The following is an 18176-nucleotide window of genomic DNA, read 5'->3' as shown; positions in this document are numbered from 1 at the left end:
AATTTTTTGATTAAAAGTTTCACCTCTGGAGGGGGCCAGAGAGCTAGCACAGCAAAAGGGCGTTTGCCTTTGCATGTGGCTGACCTGGGACAGACCCGGGTTCAGTTCCCGGCATTCTATAAGGTCCCCAAGCCTGCCAGGTGTGATTTCTGACCACAAAGCCCGGAATAACCCCTGAGAACCGCCGGGTGTGCTCCCCCCCCCCACCCCCAAAAAAAATCCAACAAAAATAAAAGTTTCACCTTTGATGGGGCTGGAGAGGTGGCACTTGAGGTAAGGCGTCTGCCTTGCAAGTGCTAGCCTAGGACAGAATGTAGTTCGATCCCCTGGCGTCCCATATGGTCCCCCCAAGCCAGGGATGATTTCTGATCATATTGCCAGGGGTAACCCCTGTCAAGTGGGTGTGGCCCTCCCAAAACAAACAAACAAAAACATAAAAAAAGTTTCACCTCTGAATTCAAATAGTTTCCTTTCTGTTCCCCCCAAAAAGATACAACTGATAGTCATAAAATAATACAATTTATTAAAGCTTAAACACTATTTAATATACTTAGTAGCATTGTACCCAAAGTTATGGAAATAACTGAAACAAAATAAAGGAAATACTGATCTAAATTTAAACATCTCATTCATAGTTCATAATTATATATATGTATGCATGTATGTATGTACTATAATGTATCAAGAAATAAAAGAGGGACATAGAGAGATCACGGTAGTAGGGCATTTGCCTTGTATGCAGCCAATCCAGGAAAGATAGTGGTTTGAATCCTAGCATCTCATATTGTCCCCCATGCCTGCCAGGAACAATTTCTGAGCGCAGATCAGGAGTAATCCCTGAGCACAGCCAGGTGTGACCCAAACTCCCCCGCAAAAAAACAGAAATAAAATAGAAGTGTCAATAAAATTAAATGGACAGAAAACTTTAAAATAAACCAAGATTTTGCATATAAAACAAAAATATAAACAGGCAGATCAGCAGTTCTGGCTTGGCAAAAGATTATGTAACGATGAACTGACCAATTTCAGATAAAACAGAATAACAATACCCAGCATGGCTAAGTTCCCTAACCTAACATTTTCCACCTGTTACATTTCCAACTTATTTACTCATATCAATCTTCCTAAGCATAACTCTGGTTAATTCATATTGATAATGGGACAGAAAATCATCTTCGAAAGCCAATTCACACTGAAAGTAATTTCTTCCTTGCATACACATAGCAATAATGAATTTCTGTGCCCTTATTCTTATCAAATAATTATTTGAGAGTTATTCCCCCCATGATGACCTTATACTACCTCTCAAGAGTCAAAATACTACTTGCACTTTTCAGTTTAAAACATATATACATCTCTCTATATATAGATGTAGATATATAGATGTATATATAGATGTGTATATATAAGATGTTTTAAACTGTAAAAACTGCAAATAGTATTTTATATATATTTTATATATATTCCTTCCTCAGCCTTTGGGCCACGCCTGGCAATGGTCAGGGGTTACTCCTGGTTCTGCACTCAGACTTCATGTTTGACAGTACTTAGGGACCATACGGAATTGTTAAAGGTTGTTAAATAGTCTGAAGATTACAAGAGCTCCAAAATATTCTGAATACTTTGAAAATCAATATCCCACTTAATATTCATGCCATTATGTTAATAACTTTTTAAATTCTCTTTAAAATTTTTTTTTAAGTTTTTTTTTTCTTTCAGGATCACACTTGGCTGTGCTTAGGCTTACTCCTGCCTCTCCACATGGGGATCACTTCTAGTGGACATATGTGACCACATGGGATGCCAGAGATTAAACCCAGGCCACCCCTGTTTGTGCAAAACAAACACCCTGTACAGTACTATCACTCCATCCCCCTTGAAAAGTTTCTTTCCTTGTCTTTTTTCATTTTTTTTGGTTTTGGGCCATACTCAGTTGTGTTCAGGGGTTTCTCCTGGCTCTGTGCTCATATATCGCTCCTGGCTGGGGGGACCATATGGGATGCTGGGGATTGAACTCACATCCGTCCTAGGTCAGCCCCCTTACCACTGTGCTACCACTCTGGCACTTTAATAAGTTTCTTAACTATAAATTTAATAAATGGTCGCTGTATAAAATTGTAAACATGGAGGTTAGGAATATAACTTATTAATATAGCACATGCTTTACATATATATGTGATCCTGGGAGTTTCTGAATTCCTGAGCTCAAGTTTAGTAAAGAAACATTTAAGTAGAAGTATATAAGAAAAAGTTCTCCATGCCTATTTTATAATGTTATGCATTTCACTGTAAATTTTACTATCCATAAAAACATTCAACATTTTCTTTTGGGTGGCGACGGAGGGGCATACCTGGTGGTGCTTTGGGGACCCTATGGAACACAAGGTAAGCATACTACTACTTGCTGCAGGTAGTTAAAAATATAATCAACTCCCTCCTTTTAAAAAAAAATAGATGGGGCTGTAAGAATAATTCAATGAATAGGAGTGAGCCCCCTTGCTATTTAAAAAAATGTTTTGTTTGTTTTGAGACAATGCTCAGAAATCACTTTATTCCAGGGTCCATTCTGGCATTCAGATAGAACCATATCCAATGCTGGGGCTCAAATAAGTGTTGGCTATATGCAAGAAAGTCACCTTAGCCTCTGTACTAGCTCTCTGGCTCAGAATTCTTCTTTTTTTTTTTTTAATTTTATCTCATTTTGGGGCCACACTCCACAGTGCTCTGAGAACCAAATGCAGTGTCAAGGATCAAACCTTGGTCAGCCCAAATGCAAGACAAATGCCCTACCTGCTATACTATTGTTCTGGCCCCTAAAATTGTTCTTAAGCGGGACCGGAGAGATAGCATGGAGGTAAGGCGTTTGCATTTGCCTTGCATCCAGAAGGACAGTGGTTCGAATCCTGGCATCCCATATGGTTCCCCGTGCCTGCCACAGTCAATTCCTGAGTGTAGAGCCAGGAGTGACCCCTGAACGCCACCAGGTGTGACCCAAAAAACAAAAACAAAAAATGTTCTTATGCTAAGTAGCATGGAAGTAGGGTGTTTGCCTTGCATGCAGAAGAACGGTGGTTTGAATCCCGGCGTCCCATATGGTTCCCCAAGCCTGCCAGGAGCGATTTCTTGTGACCCAAAAATTAAAAAAAAAAAAAAAAAAGCTCTATACAGCATACACAGTAAATCTGAAAACTGCTTTATGAAAAACATTCCAAAAGACAAACATCTTTTTCCTTTTTTTTGTGTGTGTGTGTGGGGGGGGGGTGTTGGGTCACATCCAAAAGCACTCAGGGGCTATTCCTGGCTTTATGCTCAGGAATCGGCCCTGGCAGGCTCGGGAGACCATATGGAATGCCGGGATTCGAACCACCGTCCTTCTGCATGCAAGGCAAATGCCCTACTGCTGTGCCATCTCTCTGGCCCCAGACAAACATCTTTTGCCGTAGTAACCTTACTTAGTAATCACAAGGAATCCCAAGAAATTAAAAAGAAACTGTTAAGGGACAGAAATGTTTGCGACTAGGGCCGGAGAGATAGCACGGAGGTAGTGCATTTGCCTTGCATGCAGAAGGACAGTGGTTCAAATCCCGGCATCCCATATGGTCTCCCGAGTCTGCCAGGAGTGATTTCTGAGCATAGAGCCAGGAGTAACCCCTGAGCACTGCTAGGTGTGACCCAAAAACCAAAAAAAAAAAAAAAAAAAAAAAAGAAAAAGTTTGTGACTGACCTATCCAAAAACTAAGATATAAAAGTAAAAATTAGGGGCCAGAGACCAGAACAGTGGGTAGGTTCAATCCCTAGCATCCCATATAATTCCCTGAGCACCACCAGGAGTAATCCCTGAATGCAGCGTCATGAGTAGCTCTTAAGCATTGGCAGGTGTGGCCCAAATCCTGTCCCCAAAAAAGTAAAAAATTATTTTAAAAAATAAATATTACTTAAAAGCCAATAACTTTAAATTTTAATTTAAATTTAACTTTTAATTTAAAAGAAGTAAATATTACTTAAAAGCCAATTAACTCTAAGTGATCAGTTAAATCCAAGCAATTCTGCCATATTTATAATGGCTTAGCAAAATTCACTATTAATAAAAATGTTAAGATCATAGTTTTCAAAAATCTCCTGGGACAATGCCATAAAACTTTGATTTAAATGGCAGGGCTAATGAAATAAAATCCAACAATTAATTTTGTATATAGAATTACTAATTTCATTATTATAAAATGATAGTATTGTAGTTTTAAAAAGTATCTATTAGTTATGTGTAACAAATACAGATAAAATGTGAGTATTTGTTTTCAATTACTTGTAATCAAAAATAGAAAACAAATTTGTGGGGCTGGAGACATAGTACAGTAGTTAAGACGCTTGCATTGCATGTAGCCAAATGGGTTGGATCACCAGCTCCACTATGGTCCCCGAGCACCACCAGGAGTGAATCCCTGGGCACTACCAGGTGTGGTCCAAATAGTAAACAAAACAACAAAAAAAGGCAAACAAACTTGTTTATTAATATTTTATGCTAGTAATGAAATATAATAAAATACTTTGAAACTGAGGCCAGAAATATAGCTCAACAAGCTAGAGTACATGCAGGCCTGAGTTCAAACCCCTTCCCACTTTGAAACACACAGCTGGGCACATCACTTAAATCTTCAGGAATAACTCAAAATCCAAAATTGAACAAAATACTAGGGGCAAGAAAATAGCACAAGGGTTAGGTACACATGAAATTCATGCATCGGGCCCGGAGAGATAGCACAGTGGCATTTCCCTTGCAAGCAGCCGATCCAGGACCAAAGGTGGTTGGTTCGAATCCCGGTGTCCCATATGGTCCCCCGTGCCTGCCAGGAGCTATTTCTGAGCAGACAGCCAGGAGTAACCCCTGAGCACAGCCGGGTGTGGCCCAAAGAAACCAAAAAAAAAAAAAAAAAGAAAAAGAAAAAGAAAATCATGCATCAGATACTAGCTTAATATTTGGCATCACATGCCTACCCAAGCATTGCCAGGTATAGCCCTAAGGCCCCTGTACTTCCAGGTATAGTCCTGGAAACTTCTGAGCACTGCTGAGAAGCCCTGGAGGTCCCTAGTACTAAACTTCATCCTCAGGCTTTAAATTGAACTCATGATCTGGCAGGCGAGGATTGGCCTGTCATTTGAGCACTATTCGAGGGGCACCTCCCCCCCCCCAAATTGCTCTGTGGGGACAGAGCAATAGTATAACTGGTTGGGTGCTTGCCTTGCACATAATTGATGAGTGATTGATCCCCAGCATCCCATAGGCCCACTGAGCTCTGCCAGGAGTGATCCCTGAGCATAGAACCAGGAGTAAGTTCTGAAACTGTAAAAAAAAAAAAAACTGTAAAAAAATTTTTTTTAACTTTTGAATAGTGCTGAGGCATTATTTCAGTAATAGATTAGATTCATTTAGCTGCTTTGAATGACATTGGCATAAATAAAAAACTTTCAAATACTTGGGGGGGGGGGATTGGGGCCGCACTTGGCGGCACTTAAGGATTACTCCTGGCTCTGTGCTCAGAAATCACTCCTGGCAGGCTCGGGGAATCTTGTGGGATGCTGGGGACCAAACCCGGGTCCGTCCCGGGTTGGCAGCGTGCAAAGCATACACCCTACCGCTGTGCTTATGGCTCTGGCCCCTCAAATACTTTCTTATTAAAAGACAACTCGGGGGCCCGGAGAGATAGCATAGCGGTGTTTGCCTTGCAAGCAGCCGATCCAGGACCAAAGGTGGTTGGTTCGAATCCCGGTGTCCCATATGGTCCCCCGTGCCTGCCAGGAGCTATTTCTGAGCACACAGCCAGCACTAACCCCTAAGCACTACCGGGTGTGACCCAAAAACCAAAAAAAAAAAAAAAAAAAAGACAACTCGGGCCCAGAGAGATAGCACAGCAGCGTTTGCCTTGCAAGCAGCTGATCCAGACCAAAGGTGGTTGGTTCAAATCCTGGCGTCCCATATGGTCCCCCGTGCCTGCCAGGAGCTATTTCTGAGCAGACAGCCAGGAGTAACCCCTGAGCACCGCTGGGTGTGGCCCAAAAACCAAAAAAAAGAAAAAAAAAATGACAACTCTTGGAAAGTCTGAGTTAGAGACCACTACCCAGAAAAAAAAAAACCAACCCATTAATTTATCTTAGCAACTTTATGTCATTTTCAGAATACAGTTCATATATATTCTGAATAGGGTCTTTAAATTCCAGAATTGAAAAAAGAAAGTCTTGGTGACTGGGGGAGTGGATTGGATGACACCACACATGGTTGTATTCAAGACCTAGTCCTGGGGCTGAAGAGATAGCATGGAGGTAGGGCATTTGCCTTGCATGCAGAAGGACGGCAGCTTGAATTCCAGCATCCCATATGGTCCCCGAGCCGGCCAGGAGTGTAGAGCTAGGAGTAATCCCTGAGTGATGCAAGGGGTGATACACAAAAACAAACAAACAAACAAAAAAGACCCAGTCCTGTCAGTTTTCAATGCCCTGGGGACATTATGTGGTACAGAGATCTACTAAAGGAACAAGCAAGGCAAGCATCTTAACTCCTATCTCACCACTATATTATCATATTTTAAACTCCAAAATGTATGACAGCAGGTAAGGCGCTTGCCTTGCATGTGGCCCCCAGGGTTCAATCCCAGCATCCCATATAGTTTCCTGAGCACCGTCAGGAATGACTCCTGAGCACAGAGCACAGCCAGGTGTGACCCAAAAACCAAAAAGTAAACAAAGGTTATATCTGATAATTTAATGAGTGGCAGGTAGTTGATTCAAAGGGCTAGAATTCATGCTTTGTATGTGAGAACCCCAAGTTCAAACACTTGCACTAAATCCCAGAACTGCTGGAAGCAACCTTCCACAGCACCATAACTAGAAATAGCCCCTTAGCACCACTTAGTAATGGTCAAAATAAAAAAGTAAATAACAATTAATTTTAGTAAAAGAAAATTTTATCTTCAACCTTCTGATACTTTCAGACAAGAATCTAAAATAAAAATAGCTATAATGCAAATTTAGCATTTTTTGGTTGTGCTAAAATAATTAAATGGAATATTTTGCCTTTCTCGTTCCAAAACACCTTGAATTGAAATACTTACTCTGAACCTGCAGCCATTTCCAAGTATGACGTATCTGCTGTGTCAACCCCCAATGGGATCACTATGCTCATGACGTTCGCCTCTGGTAAATTCGATTACTATGGAGTCCTATGCATTGGTATCCAAAACACTGGGGCATGCCAGCCACAGTGCTCATTGCAAACATCTAAGTGCATCCACAAATCCTGTTGTAAAAGAAAAGGAAACAAAGAGTTGGGAATCATTTGTTTTCTGATAACAGTCACACTGTAACAATTAAGTTAAAGATATGAAAAAAGTAATCTTCACTAAAATACCAATAGAAATTTGATATTGCTCTAGGAGTCAATAGTTTACTTTTCTGAAATTACATATGCTTGTGATCAAAAGTAAATTTTCTAAGCCAAGGGAGTTAGTTTAAGGGCTGGAGTGCATGCTTTGCATGCTGGAGTCCCAGGTTCAATTCATGCCAGTCACATGATTCTTCACCCCATGCCAATCCCCAATACTGCTACTAGGAGTTACCAGCTACTGAGCACAACTGGGTGCCCCCTCCCCAGAAAAGAGCAAAAAGCTTCTGAATCATAATTTCCTTAGAAAATGAATTTAAGATGCCAAAAGAATTACTAGAGCCAGAGCAATATTAAAGAGGGTAGGTTTTCTTGCCTTGCATGCAGCTGACCCAAGTTTTATCCCTGTACCCCATATTGGTCCTAGTGGGTCACCAGGAGTGATTCCTGGGTACAGTGCCAGAAAAAACCCTAAACACTGCTGAGTGTGGCTCAAAACAAACAACAAGAGTTTTTAAGACACATTGTTGAGTAAAGAAACAACATACCGTTATTTTTCGCTCTATAAAATACACCTGACTATGTTTGTTGCTCTATAAGACACACATAGAGATGCTCTACTCCCCTGCACTCAGGCTTCAGCTCCAAGCAGCACTGTAATTTATCTTTCAAAATGAGTTTTGAAATGAGTTTTCAGAGGCCAGGTTCAGAAATAAAGGCAGGCACTTAACCAAAATGACAGTAATTTGGAGAATTTTTGACCTTTTCTGTGTCTCCTTTTTCTCTATATATCTCTTTTTCTCAATTTCTCTTTTAATAATTTCTCTCTCACTTTTCAACATTTATCTTTTTTACTTACATTTTTTTTTAATCCTTGTAGAATCCAGGGTTCAATTGAGCTATTAAGGAAGCCGTTTGCAAATTACCTCAGTTTTTTTAATTATTCAGTTATCTAGCTGCAAGGCTTTGGGGGGCCCACGGCAGCAAGGGCCGGATGCTACAAGGCTTGCAAAGGCTTGTGAGCCCAGCTTCCAGGTGCAACCAGTTGCCTACCCAGGGACACCACAAGGATCACCACAACCCCCCCCCAAAAGTGCATCTTTTTTTTTTGTTTTGTTTTTGGGCCACACCCAGCGGTGCTCAGGGGTTACTCCTGGCTGTCTGCTCAAAAATAGCTCCTGCAGGCATAGGGGACCATATGGGACACCGGGATTCGAACCAACCACCTTTGGTCCTGGATCGGCTGCTTGCAATGCCAACGCCGCTGTGCTATCTCTCCGGGCCCCAAAGTGCATCTTATGGTACGAAAAATACGGTAATTACTCCTTTTGAAAGATAAATTACTTGTAGCACTTATATCCAAACAATAAATTAGTGCATATATAAATAATGTTTACTATGAACTAGGTTTTTATTATCAAATATTAAGCTTTTACATGGATGATTTATTTAAAATTTTGGGTTTTTTTATTTTGAGGCCACACCTGGTGGTGCTCAGGGGTTACTCCTAGCTCTGTGCTCAGTAATCACTCCTGGGGCCGAAGCGATAATGCAGTGGTAGATAGGGTGTTTGCTTTGCACGTGGCCAACTCAGGACAGACCTGGGTTTGGTCCCTGGCATAGCCAGAAGTAATCTCTGAGCATCACTGGGTTTGGTCCAAAATTCCCCACCCTCCTCAAAAAAATCATTACTGGCAGGCTTGGGGGACTATATGGGATGCCAGGGATCCAACAGGTCTGCCTCATGCAAGGCAAATTTCCTACCCACTGTTCTTTCATTCAGGCCCCCATTTATATAATTCTTATAATTCTGAGATAACCTTGATTTTACCATAGAGGAGCATAAAAGTGATAAAGTAAATAACATAACCAAGGCTTCTTAGTGCAGGAAATGAAATCAGAATATAAACCAATTCTGGGGGCTAAAGCAATAGCACAGTGGGTAGGACATTTGCTTTTATTTATTTATTTATTTATTTTTTTTTTTTTTTTTGGGCCACACCCGGCGGTGCTCAGGGGTTACTCCTGGCTGTCTGCTCAGAAATAGCTCCTGGCAGGCACGGAGGACCATATGGGATACCGGGATTCGAACCAACCACCTTTGGTCCTGGATCGGCTGCTTGCAAGGCAAACGCCACCGTGCTATCTCTCCGGGCCCCTGGACATTTGTTTTTAATGTGGCTGACCAGGGTTCAACCCCCAGTATCCCATATAGTCCCACAAGCCTGCCAGGAGTGATTTCTAAGTGAAGAGTAAGGAGTAATCCCTGAGCACTCTGGGTGTGGCCCAAAAACAAATTAAAAAAATCTATTATATTGTTTACATGTATAACTAAAGTTATTTTATATGTAATATAAATTATTTTACAGTGGCTGTCATTTTCTGTATGAAATATATATATTGACTGGGGTCTCTCTCTTTTTTTTTTTCCCCAGGCGAAGGGAAAATATCGACTGCTCAGGGCAAACTATATGTGATGCAAGGATCAGAACCAAACCTGGGTCAGCACTCTACTATCTCTTGGAGAGTAGGGTGGAGGTTCTCTAATATTTTAGTTAGTGTAATTCCTCAAGAATTAAACTCCTGGGCCGGGAAGGTGGCGCTGGAGATAAGGTGTCTGCCTTGTAAGCGCTACCAAGGAACGGACCGCGGTTCGATCCCCCGGTGTCCCATATGGTCCCCCCAAGCCAGGGGCGATTTCTGAGCACATAGCCAGGAGTAACCCCTGAGCGTCAAACGGGTGTAACCCAAAAACCAAAAAAAAAAAAAAAAAAAAAAAGAATTAAACTCCTTAATAGACAATCAAGAGAAAGTAATATACTTGAAGTACTTTTCTGTTTTTGGGTCACACCCGGCAGCACTCAGGGGTCACTCCTAGCTCCACACTCATAAATTGCTCCTGGCAGGCTTGGGGGACCATATGGGATGCCAGGATTTGAACCACCGTCCTGTGTGCAAGGCAAACGCCTTACCTCCATGCTATCTCTCTGGCTCCTACTTAAAATTTTTTTTTGTTTTTGTTTTTTAGGCCACACCCGACAGTGCTCAGGGGTCACTCCTGGCTGTCTGCTCAGAAATAGCTCCTGGCAGGCACGGGGGACCATATGGGACACCGGGATTCGAACCAACCACCTTTGGTCCTAGATCAGCTGCATGCAAGGCAAACGCCACTGTGCTATCTCTCCGAGCCCATACTTGAAATATTTTTAAAGCAAATTTACCAAAACAACAAAAATAGATTCAGTTTCAACACTAACACCAACTTTTCTTTTTCTTTTTAATTTTTATTGCAGTAAACACAGTTATCAGGGGCTTAATATGCTATGGAGAGAGAAAAGAAAAGGGATGAGGAGAGAGGGAGAATGGAAGAGGGGGTGGCTAAAAAGAGGGAGAGAGGCAGGGAGAGACTGGGAGTGAGGGAGAGGGAAAGAAAAAAAGGGAAGGGGAAGAGAGGAAGAAAGACATGGTGAAAGGAGGGAAAGAGAAAAAAGGGTGGAGAGAGGAAGAGGGTGGGAAAGGAGGAGGAAGGGAGGGAAGGAGGAAAAAGGGAGACAGAGGAAGAGAGATAGAGGGGAGAATAAGAAAAGAGGAGAGAGGGTGAGAAAGGGAGAGGAGAAAGGGAGTAGAGAGGGAAGAGATGGTAGAGAGAGGGAAAAGAGGAACAGGGAGGAATAGGGAGAGAAATAGAAAAGGAGAGAGGGAAACAGGAGAGAGGGAAGAGAGAAGTAGAGAATGGAGAGAAGGTAAAAAGAGCAACTTTTCTATTTTCAATTCACTAAAATTTAACACTTGCTATATGTAATGTCTCTGTCAAATATCCACCTGAAAGGGCCAAAGTGGTAGTGCAGGGCTTAGGGCATCTGCCTTGCACGCACTAGCCTAGGACAGGCTTCAGTTCGATCCCCTGGCGTCTCATATGGTCCCCCAAGCCAGAGGCGATTTCTGAGGACATAGCCAGGAGTAACCCCTGAGCATCACCAAGTGTGGCCCAAAAAACTATATATATATATAGTTTTTTTTTTTTTTTTTTCACCTGAAGTCATCTCAATACATTTAGTAAAGCACATGAAATCCTATTAACAGAAAAGAAATGCCAAAATTGTCATCTTTGAAGAAACACTTTTTTTTCTGTATTTCAAGTTGCTTCTTCAATGATTCTTAATATTTTTAATTTTTACATGTGATCTTAATAACTTCATAGCTTAATACTTCACAGATAATATGCTCTTATGGGAACAGATACCAAAAACATAGAAATAAAGGTTTAAATTCGCCAAGAAAATTAGTATCTAATATATATGATTAAAGGAGAATTACTACACTGTAAGTTGTTAAAATAAAAATACACAATACGTAGTGGTACATAAAAGTTAAAAATGTGGGGTTGCAGAAATAGTAGTGTGTATAGGACTCTTGTTTTGCACACAGCCTGCCTGTGTTCAATTCTTGGCATCCCATATGGTCCCCTGAGCACCACCAGGAGTAATTCCTGAGTGTAGAGACAGGAATAACCCCTAAACATCACTGGATGTCCTCTCCCCACACCCTCTAAAAAACAAACAAACAAACAAACAAAGATAAAAATGTAAGCACTGAATCCTAACACTCACTAGATGTGGGAACTAGCTAAACCATTAATCCTCACTAAGCACCATGTTCCTTGTTTACAGAACAGAGAGCCAGAAGCAATGATGTAGCAGTGAAAAAGTGCTTGCCTTGCATGTGAGGACTGGGGTTTGATTCCCTACAGAAAAAAAAGCGAGTTACCCTAGTGGAATTTCTGTGAAGAAAATAATAAATGAAAAGTTCGCACGCTGATATATATATATGTCTAACAATAAAGAAACAATAGTTATATTAAGAGATTTTCTTCTCTCACCACAAATTATTGATAGGAAATTATTGAACTCTTATTTAAAGAAAATCTTTTTTTTTTTTGGTTTTTGGGCCACACCCGGCGGTGCTCAGGGGTTACTCCTCCCTGCTATCTGCTCAGAAATAGCTCCTGGCAGGCACGGAGGACCATATGGGACACCAGGATTCGAACCAATTATGTTAGGTCCTGCGTAGGCTGCTTGCAAGGCAAACATCACTGTGCTATCTATCTCTCCAGCCCCAGAAAATCTTCTTAGAAATTAAAAAAATTGTTTCTTTCCTTAATTGGCATGTTTTACTATTTCTTTATCAAATTAAAATTTTCAGGGCCCGGAGAGATAGCACAGCGGCGTTTGCCTTGCAAGCAGCCGATCCAAGACCAATGGTGGTTGGTTCGAATCCCGGTGTTCCATATGGTCCCCCGTGCCTGCCAGGAGCTATTTCTGAGCAGACAGCCAGGAGTAACCCCTGAGCACCGCCGGGTGTGGCCCAAAAACCATTAAAAAAAAAAAATTTTTTTTTCATCTGAAAACAAAGTAAAGAATAAGTTGCCCTACCTCCTTTTGTAAGCCAGAAACCATATTTTTACTTCATAGAATGAATGTATTAACTTGTACAAAACTATAAAATTAGAAAATTTCTAACTTCAAGTAATATACAAAATGAGGTCCTATTCGAATGAGGTACCTATTCGAATGGTACATTATTCTGTATTTTTTCTAAAAGCTGAAAACTTGAAAGGCCTGGATAGTACAGGGATTATAGAGCTTGCCTTAGATCAATGGTCCTCAAACTATGGCCCGAGGGCCACATATTGTATTTATTCCCATTTTGTTTCTTCACTTCTAAATAAGATATATGCAGTGTGCATAGAAATTTGTTCATAATTTTTGTTTTTACTATAATCTGGCCCTCCAACAGTCTGAAGGACAGTGAACTGGCCCCGTTTAAAAAGTTTGAGGACCCCTGCTAGATGAACCAATTCAGCTTAATCCTCTAAACAACACTAAAAGTAACTTTAATTTTAATATTTTGGTCAGGTATGGCCTCAAAACCAAAAAAATAAAAAAAAAATTAAAGTGGAAGACTTAAAACTAACGATTAAAAAAATTTATAAATTACTAACCTTATTAGTAACAGCTAATTGTTAGTTTTCTTGAGTTCTATTTGTTATCTTAGACTTAATAAAAATATACTTTAGGATATGTTGTTATAAACTTAAGGTCTGGGCTGGAGTGATAGCACAACAGCAGGGTGTTTTGCTTTGCACACAGCTGACCTGGGATGAACCTGGGTTCAGTTCCCAGCATCCAATATGGTCCCCAAGCCTAACAGGAGTGATTTCTGAGCATAGAGCCAGAAGTAACCCGAGTGCCACCAGGTGTGGCCCAAAAGGCAAAAAAAAAAAAAACACCACACAATAAGGTATACAGTATTTGGGGGAGGGGGGTTTTGGGTTTTTTGGGTCACACCCGGCGTTGCTCAGGGGTTACTCCTGGCTGTCTTGCTCAGAAATAGCTTCTGGCAGGCACGGGGGACCATATGGGACACCGGGATTCGAACCAACCACCTTAGGTCCTGGATCGGCTGCTTGCAAGGCAAACGCCGCTGTGCTGTCTCTCTGTATATACAGTATTTTTACAGCATCTGAAAACATAGAAGCTCATCCCCAGAATAAAGACCATCATCACCTCTGAAACAGAGCTATACACACTGAAAAGATTGAATCATTAGGGAAGAAAGCCTCATCAATTTATAAAAAGTCAAAACTATTGGAAATCAGAGCAAGTGCACAATGGGTAGGGCATTTGTCTTGCATGTTTGGTTTGATCCTCAGCATGCCATATGGTCCCCCGATCCTGCCAGGAGTTATTTCTGAGTGCAGAAACAGGAGTAACTCCTGATCACTGCCAGGTGTGGCCCCCAAAAAACAAACAAACACGTAAGTCAGAAATAAGTGCTCAAACTTATTAAAACCATGAGATAAAAAAATATTCCCTAGGGGCCAGAGAGATAGCATGGAGGTAAGGCGTTTGTTTTTCATGCAGAAGGACGGTGGTTTGAATCCCGGCATCCCATATGGTCCCCTGTGCCTGCCAGGAACAATTTCTCAGCATGGAGCCAGGAGTGACCCAAAAGGTGTGCCAGGTGTGACATGCATTAACAAGAAAAACTGCACAGCCAGAAAATTTATGCTATTAAAAATAGCAATCAAGGGGCCGGGCGGTGGCGCTAAAGGTAAGGTGCCTGCCTTGCCTGCGCTAGCCTTGGACGGACCATGGTTCGATCCCCCGGTGTCCCATATGGTCCCCCAAGCCAGGAGCGACTTCTGAGCGCATAGCCAGGAGTAACCCCTGAGCATTACCGGGTGTGGCCCAAAAAACAAAAACAAAAAAAAATAGCAATCAAGAGCCAGAGAGATAGCACAGCAGTAGGGCATTTGCCTTGCAAGCAGCTGCTGATCCAGATGGACTGTGGTACTAATCCCAGCATCCCATATGGTCCCCAGAGCCTGCCAGGAGCGATTCTTTTTTGTTGTTTGGTTTTTGGGCCACACCCATTTGACGCTCAGGGGTTACTCCTGGCTATGCACTCAGAAATCGCCCCTGGCTTGGGGGGACCATATGGGACACCGGGAGATGGAATCGTGGTCCGTCCTACGCTAGGCAAACACCTTACCTCTAGCGCCAACTTCCCGGCCCCTGCCAGGATCGATTTCTAAACACAGAGCCAGTAGTAATCTGAGTGCTGCCAGGTGTGACCCAAAAACCCAAAACAAACAAACAAACAAAAAATTTGAGTTGGAATGACAGTAAAGAGGTGCTTGCCTTGTACAAGGCTAACTTTGGCTCTATCTCTGGTATACCATATGGTCCCCCAATCCCTGCCAGGAATGATCCCTGAGCGCAGACCAGGAGTAAGCCCTGAGTAACATTTAACATTAGATGTGACCCCAAAACAAAATGACAAGATTTAATAAAATCATAAATTATATCATCTGGGTTCAATCAATTGTTTTCTAATCACAGATTTTTTTCCAATCTGTAAATATAAGAGGGCCGGGAACTTTTTTTTTTTTTTTTGGTTTTTGGGCCACACCGGGCAGTGCTCAGGGGTTACTCCTGGCTGTCTGCTCAGAAATAGCTCCTGGCAGGCACGGGGGACCATATGGGACACCGGGATTCGAACCAACCACCTTTGGTCTGGATCGGCTGCTTGCAAGGCAAACGCCACTGTGCTATCTCTCAAGGTCCCTGGGAACATTTTTCAAGTGGTAGAGTAATACTGGCCTTTTATGTGCAAAACCCTGGGTTTTATCCCTAGTATTACATAGCTGCCCCAAACTACCGAGAGTAATCTTAGTAATCACCCTTATCAAAAAAAAAAAAAAAGGGGGGGGGGGAAACAATGTAATAAGATAGAAAAGATAATGAGCACATAACATAGGTCCAACTGGGGGGGGGCGGAATTCAACACAATTTAAACAATTACTGCTAAGTTTTCCATCTCAGAGGATTCCAAAACCTGGTTAGCCAACCAGCTAGGAAAATACATACAAAATACATTGAAAATAAAAATAGTAGCCATTAAGGAAATAATATAAAAAGGAAATACCATGAGATGTCTGGTAAATCTGAGGTCCAAGAAAGAATTAATGTCTTCACAAAACCTGCTATCCAGAATAGACCTAGAAACCAAGTGAACATAGTGGTATTCAGCTATTTTAAATATCGTAAGTTGGTTACTCTGTCTAACATGATACCTAAAAACCAAAGGAACTAAACACAAAGACAACAGCTAGTCCTTAAAAATCTATTAACTTTTATACAATGCAAATAAAATATCAGCAATAGTTATACTAAAAAACTGGGGAAATGTAATATTAAAAAAGGTATCATAATGTAAAAGCAACAACACACCAAAAGAAACCCTAAATTTAGGAATATTCAATAAAAGGAAACCAAAAGCAGCAAACTAGGTTTATTGAAAAAACTGGAAAACTGAGGTTTTTAAAAAAATTTTTAAGACCATGTTTTAAGAAGTCCAGAAAACAAACAACAAAATAGCACTGACCAGATGAATGTGATACCCCAAAGGCAGAAAAAAGGATGTAAATTCAAAGAAACATTTTTCTAAAATTACAAATAAAAGTTTCCACCAAACAATCTGAGAAAAGTTATCCATATTGCCTTCTGGGGGAGGGGTCACACCTGGCAGCGCTAAAGGGTTACTCCTGTCTCTATGCTCAGAAATCGCTCCTAGCAGGTTCAGGGGATCGTTTGAGATGCCGGGATTCAAACCACAGACCTGCATGAAAGGCAAGCGCCTTACCTCCATGCTCTCTCTCCGGCCCCCATATTGCCTTTCTTTATAAGCATCTTAGAGAGATCAATAAATAATTAAGTAAATATTTATAAATAGAACCTATATGACTAAGAAAAAAACTAGGTGAATTTTGGGCCAAAATACTAATGGAAATGAAATCAACCTGAATTAAGAGACCAGATGTCTATTTCCTTATAAACTTTGAAATTAATCTCATTATTCTTTTTTTTAAAAACATCCTCTTTTCTTTTTTGGGGGGGCCACAACCAGTGATGCAGGGGGATTGAACCGCAGTCTGTCCTAGGTTAGTGTAGGCAAGGCAGAAGCTTCACCACTTGCGCCACCACTCCGGCCCCTAATCTCATTATTCTTAAATGTCTTCTAATTTATAGTTATGGACTAAAGATACATTGACTGATCCATTATCAATTTATTGCCTATGACACTGAGCTAACCATTTTACTTCAAACTCAGCTTCAACTATAAATATGAATGAATTTATGTGATAATCAAAGAATTTGGGGGGGGGTCACACCGGGTGGCGCTCAGGGTTTTTCCTGGCTCTGCACTCAGAAATCACTCCTGGTATGCACGAGAGACAATATGGGATGCCGGAACTTGAACCACTGTCCATCCTGGATCGGCTATTTGCAAAGCAAACGCCTTACCACTGTGCTATCTCTCTCACCCTGTCTAACAATTTAAATCTTCATTTAGTTATTCCTTTTTTTTTTTTTTTGGTTTTTGGGCCATACCCAGTGACGCTCAGTTACTCCTGGTTATGCACTCAGAAATCGCTCCTTGCTTGGGGAACACTGGGGATCGAACACAGGCAAGGCAGACTCCTTTCTGCCACTGCAGCCCCTGGTTATTCCTGATAATCTGAGCAACACAACATCAGATACTTAAAAAGCTGTATCTTAAAAAATCTGATAATAGAGTGGTGTATTTCTCAAATGGGTTAATCTTTGTATCAGACAGTACTCCATTAGCATTTTCCTGGATTAAAACTCAAATCCCCAGAACCAGTACTTAAAATAACAGAGATTGGGGCTGGAGCAATAGCACAGGGGTTAATTAGGGTGCTTGCCTAGCAAGCTGCCAACCCAGGTTCGATCCCCAGCATCCCATCTGGCTCCGAGCCTTCCAGGAGTGATTCCTGAACACAGAGCCAGGAGTAACACCTGCGCACTGGCCCAAAAATAAATAAATTAAAAAAAAATAACAGAGATAATAAATAGTGTATACTATAATGATTAATCCCAATAGCAAGCCTATAGGTATCAGCATATTTATTATTCCTATTTACCAAGTTACTTATCCAGTGTTCCTACAGAATGAGGATTTAGGAGTTTGATTACAGAGTGAACACATTAATTTGTCTGAAATCCAGACCTTCTTTTCAGTAGCAAAATTAAGTGGAATTTACAATTTAAGAAAGAAAAGTTGATATAACTGTCAGAAAGAAGTGAAGTTAACGAATCAACTTCCCCTCAAGTATCTGTCATCCTAAATAAAAGCAAAGTAGCAAAGCCTAAAACACAACTCCACTAGAACTATCTACTCCATAAACCAGGGGTCCTCAAACTTTTTAAACCGGGCC

General features: G+C 41.2%; 2 protein-coding genes across 2 annotated transcripts in view; both read right to left on the bottom strand.

The window, feature by feature from the left end:
* Nucleotides 1-15918, bottom strand: part of KMT2E (lysine methyltransferase 2E (inactive)) — a 72692-nt gene extending 56774 nt beyond the window's left edge. Inside the window, exons 1-2 of the mRNA XM_049782939.1 lie at nucleotides 15863-15918; nucleotides 7104-7288 (exon numbers count right to left, since the gene is read on the bottom strand). Of these exons, the coding sequence (XP_049638896.1) occupies nucleotides 7104-7174 (71 nt within the window). The 5' untranslated portion in view covers nucleotides 7175-7288; nucleotides 15863-15918. The remainder of the gene's footprint in view (nucleotides 1-7103; nucleotides 7289-15862) is intronic.
* Nucleotides 1-18176, bottom strand: part of LOC126022747 (small nuclear ribonucleoprotein E) — a 417272-nt gene that overhangs the window by 148907 nt on the left and 250189 nt on the right. The window lies entirely within an intron of this gene.

Source organism: Suncus etruscus, chromosome 1, assembly GCF_024139225.1.
Source record: "Suncus etruscus isolate mSunEtr1 chromosome 1, mSunEtr1.pri.cur, whole genome shotgun sequence".
Classification (NCBI taxonomy): Eukaryota; Metazoa; Chordata; class Mammalia; order Eulipotyphla; family Soricidae; genus Suncus; species Suncus etruscus.
The sequence above is the reverse complement of the archived record's forward strand: the minus strand, read 5'-3'. Positions and strand labels throughout refer to the sequence as shown.